This window comes from Poecilia mexicana, unplaced genomic scaffold, assembly GCF_051168715.1.
Source record: "Poecilia mexicana isolate PSO_F unplaced genomic scaffold, ASM5116871v1 scaffold_3, whole genome shotgun sequence".
Taxonomy (NCBI): domain Eukaryota; kingdom Metazoa; phylum Chordata; class Actinopteri; order Cyprinodontiformes; family Poeciliidae; genus Poecilia; species Poecilia mexicana.
The window spans coordinates 20,528,578-20,533,418 of NW_028263372.1; the positions used below are offsets into that span (position 1 = coordinate 20,528,578).

The window sequence follows — 4,841 nt, forward strand, 5'->3', positions numbered from 1 at the left end:
CTTCTTACTGCACATAAATTGTATGTTTTTTGTATGTGTATGCTGTGGTCCTGATAAATAAAATTGGCCCTGATAATTACTGTTGGTGTCATGGGCGGAGCCAAGCACCTCATTATCTTTTGTCCTTTTAATACAGCATTGCATCAGGTTCTCATATTTTGAGTTCTGATGTGTGTATCTAAATTTTTAAGTGAGATCTATGTTGTGTAGCTCAAACAAGATTTTTGACAACTTACTACGTCTTTCTAGCATAAGTGGAAAGGGGTGTCCGTTTAATGTTGCAAAAAACTGGTTTGAAAAAATTGTCCTGCTAATACATATAAACCCGTATAGGTGTGTGTGTGTGCGTGGTGTGCCTTCAATTAATTACAAAAAGATATTACTCAAACTACTGTGGGAAAACAAAGCTTTGTATGTTTATAAATAATATATTAAAAACAATCTTAAAGGAATATTTAGTTTTTTTTAATTGGGGTTCTGGTAGAAATTTATTGGATATATTCTCCACATCAACTGCAAATACTTACCTAAGTATGTGTAAATCCATCTATGATCATGATGCTTCTTACTATTTCCCTTGTTACTCACACAATATTGTGATAATGTCGCCTGTCAAAGGCTTGAGAGTCCTGTGTGTATGACTGATATAATGTGACAACAGGAACCTGGAAATTTTGGCCCTGAATTTAAATGAGTTGCACTGTTGAGATTATTGTTTATAGGATTGTTTATGGGAGATTATTGTTTATGCATTCTCATGGTAGAGAATGCAAGTGGAAAATTTGTTTGTGAGCCTTTTGCCTTTATATTATGAAGCCTTCTAATTTACATAATGTTGCAGCTTTTCCTTATATTACCTTGTTTTTCTGCTACATTTTGATGTTTTCTTCATCTTTTTAAAATAAGCTGCCATGGAGACACTTTAGCTTTTAAGATTTTTCTCCATTGCTGGTTCTTGGTGCTCATTAGAATATTACACCTGATGAATCCTTTATGTTTACGGCCATGAAGTTATCTCTCCAGGAAGAGTTTATAGAAAATGCTCTAAAGCTAATTTCTTTACTTTGTGTCACCATCTCGTTCAGTTGGATAGCAGAGATAGGAGGACACAAAAAAGATCATTTAGTTTACAAACTAAATTTATTTAATGTCTAAAATCATTAATAAGTCTAAGGTGTGCTAAAAAAGCAGCATCTTTATAGTAATGAATTGATTGATGCACATGTATGTGGAAAAGGGATGCAGATTCAAGCTGTTTGTGCCATGTTGGAGAAGGAAAGCTGCCCAGACAGACACAGAGAGACCTGAAAGAGCTCGCTGCTGTAACCTGAAACACACCCGACTATGAGGTGCAGCAGGATTGCTAATGATTGACCCAGGCTGTTGCCAAGGGAAAATATGGGCGAAATGGAGCCTGGATATTGAGCAATTACATGTGACTGTCTAGACATTTTAATCCTGCCAATATACCTTTTCTCCCTCAATATTTACTAAACTACGGAGCTACTGTTCTTGTTCTTTAGATTATCTGTTTGTAAGGCATCCTCCAGTTTTATCTTGTCAGACTTCCCTGTCTTAATTAAAGAATGGAGACACAGGCACTACAAGATAAAATGAATCTTATCAGTAGGATAGTTAAATTTATATGTCCCCATTTGAGCATCTGCTTTTTAAATTCGCATAGTCCTACTCACAAATCTTCTGCCACCAAAGAAATTGAAGTTACTATATTGTACAGTTAAGCTCAATATTAATCATACTCCTAGCGGATTTATTTACATTTTTGTAAAAAGTTTTTCTTAAACTAAGAAGTATGTTTGTGACAATTTAACACAACTTTATCTATATTATCTCTAAAAAAAAACAACAAAATAATGTAAAATGAGTATGAATTTTGAAAAAAAAGTTCTTATTTAGATTTTTTCTTTTTTTGAAAATGCCATGTATAAAATCATTTACAGCCTTCTCAAAAATCAGTGTGATTTTTTTATTTTTTTGGCATGTATACACTGATGTGAACTTTGAATGCTTCCACTGGTATTTTGATCATCTTTGGTAATGAGTGCCAAGCATTTCGCTTTGGAAAGCTTCCTAGTCATTAGCGTCATAATTAGCTCCTCCCTGTGCAGTCTTTATTGGATTCAAGCTGGGCCTCTAACTGGCCCCTCCAAAATGTTAATATTACTTTTTTAACCTGTTGCCAATACTTAAAAATTACTCGACAAATACAAACATGTTTAAATCTACAAGGTATAAATACTTTTAGGCTTAGCTGTAATTGAGAGTATTTTCGTTCTCAGGACATGAATATAATTACTAAAATGTTTTAGCTGTACCTTTTCACTGCGAACTTTTTTCTCACTCTTACCTAATGCATGAAAAATATGCTTCACAGTTAAACTGCAGAAAGAAAAGCCGTGACTGTGACAGCGTGCATGCTCTAACAGCATCTGACATGCTCTCTCAATTAAAATCCTTTTACTTCACGCATGCATATTACTATCAGCTGCTGTGAAGCCACTCAACCGCTCTCCATATTTCTACCTCCATTGTACTATTTTCTGTCCTGTTGTTGAAACAATTGCTGTTATATACTCTGCCAGTAACTCTTTAGCACTCTCCTACTTGGGAATACTTTTTTTTTTTAACTAAAGGTTTTTTTAAGCCATAATTCCACAAACCCATTATCACAAAATACAATGAAGCTGTCTGCCAAATTTAGAAGAGCACAGCTACAAAACTTGAATATGGATAGTGTCATATCCTACAAGTATTATCTTCATGCTTACAAAATTAAGTTTTGTAAGTATGAAGCTAACACTGGCCTGTTTTATTTCAAGACAAATGCTTGAAATGTTTATGAGCTTCAACTTGTCATTTTTCTTTCATGGTTAAGTTTGCTGTTTACATGAAAAATGCATGCAAAATAAAACCTACTTTGCACACAAAATCAAGAGACTCTAACCCAATTATTACAGAATGATATTGGTGTAATAAAGGAAATATAGATATTTAACTCCAACAAAACACTGTACTGCAAACACTTAATGTGATTTTAGCTTTTGGGATCAATACATGAGAAGCTTACTCTGGACTACTGCCCACAGCAGTTTCGACGATGTCAAACCCTGACTTATCTTTTGTAATTAGCTTGAAGCAGAGAAATAGCTCTGCTTCCAGCCAGTGCCCACATACCCCAGAGCTTTACTTGAAATACTTTGAAAATAGATTAAGCAATTCTTCACCGCTTTTGACACCTCCACCTGTTCTCTACTCTCTGTTACAGGCTTCTCCTGCAGCTTTGGCCAAGTGCGTTCTTGCAGAAGTACCTGGTCAAGTGGTTGAGTATTTCAGCCATAAGGCCATTTCACCCATGAGCCCAATGAGGGAGTTACTGACTCCTATCCTCAGCCCAGTGGCCACCACCCCGACAGAATAACCAGCTGCTCCGTACCTGCAACCCAACTTGGAGAGCAGCACCAGTCTGGCACAGGAAGAGGGGAAGAAGATGCATGTCTCTAGCTGAGAACTGAAGAGGAAATCCTTCTTAATGTGTTGTTACTTATTTATTTTAAACAAATTGTTTACACAAAGACTGAAATACAAGAGATTGTGGGTTATATTTCCGTGCTCTGTGTGGGTTGGACAGTCTCCCTGGCTGTGCGAACTGACCATCCAGCTTTTTTTTAGCAACACAAAACCTGAGGGGTAAAGTTTTCTCATCATAATGTTTATGCATGCAGGCCGAGACCGTGACAATGATTAGTGATCAGACAAGCTTGTTTTTTTTTTTTCCTTTTTATCCTCGCGCCAATTTCTCACCAGGTTTCTCTCCCTTTAGAACTTTGAATTAGTTCTAATGCAATCAGACAATATTTAATCAAGATAAAAGAATTGTAAGAAGTGCTCCAGTTTATTGCGGGACTCATGATGTGTCTGTATGTTTAAGGGTGGGTATGGCAGCAAAATTGGCCTTATTTTTTAATTCCAACATCTCTAACTGCTCATAGATCATAATTTCAATTTCCACCACGGGAACGAACGTCAATATGCACTGTAAATGTCTCATTTTTCTATTTAAGTGTACTTCTTGATGTAATATATCGATAAAAGCTCTGTTTGAATGTGCACCAGCCACTGACAACAAATCAGAACCTGCTTTACGAAACATGCGTCTGACACAAACGAAAAGACGAACAGTGCTGATGAATTCAGTGTCTATTTATATTGCACCAAATCCTAACAGAGGTCATCTCTGAACACCAGACAGAAAAGCAAAAAAGATCAATTCGGTAACACTTTATTTGAAGGGGGTTGAATAAGACTGTCATGACACTGTCATAAACATGACATAACACCTGTCATGAACATGAATAAGCCATGAATATTTATGACTGTTGTCGTAAAGCGTCATTCGGTAAATTATGACACTTTTAATACAAAGTTGACATTATTCAAAATGTCTTTGTTATGACAACTTGACATTAACCAAGAAATCATTACTGATATAAATTTGTTATAAAAGTATTACTGATTGCACTTTAAAAATTAGGTAACTTTATGTTATTAAAGGTAAAGTTTAAACAGTAATGATTTCCTGGTTAATGTCAAGTTGTCATAACAAAGACATTTTGAATAATGTCAACTTTGTATTAAAAGTGTCATAATTTACCGAATGACGCTTTATGACAACAGTCATAAATATTCATGAAGGCTTATTCATGTTCATGACAGGTGTTACGTCATGTTTATGAAAGTGTCATGACAGTCTTATTCACCCCCCTTCAAATAAAGTGTTACCATAAATTCCTGTTCAGTTGCATAAAATTCATAGAACTTTT

At 35.4% G+C, this 4,841-nt stretch overlaps 1 protein-coding gene across 1 annotated transcript in view; it reads left to right on the top strand.

Moving 5' to 3' along the window:
- cpne7 (copine VII) overlaps positions 1-4,242 on the top strand; it is a 64,559-nt gene extending 60,317 nt beyond the window's left edge. Inside the window, exon 15 of the mRNA XM_088004296.1 lies at positions 3,287-4,242. Within this exon, the coding sequence (XP_087860422.1) occupies positions 3,287-3,439 (153 nt within the window). The 3' untranslated portion in view covers positions 3,440-4,242. The remainder of the gene's footprint in view (positions 1-3,286) is intronic.
- Positions 4,243-4,841: the final 599 nt, after the last annotated feature.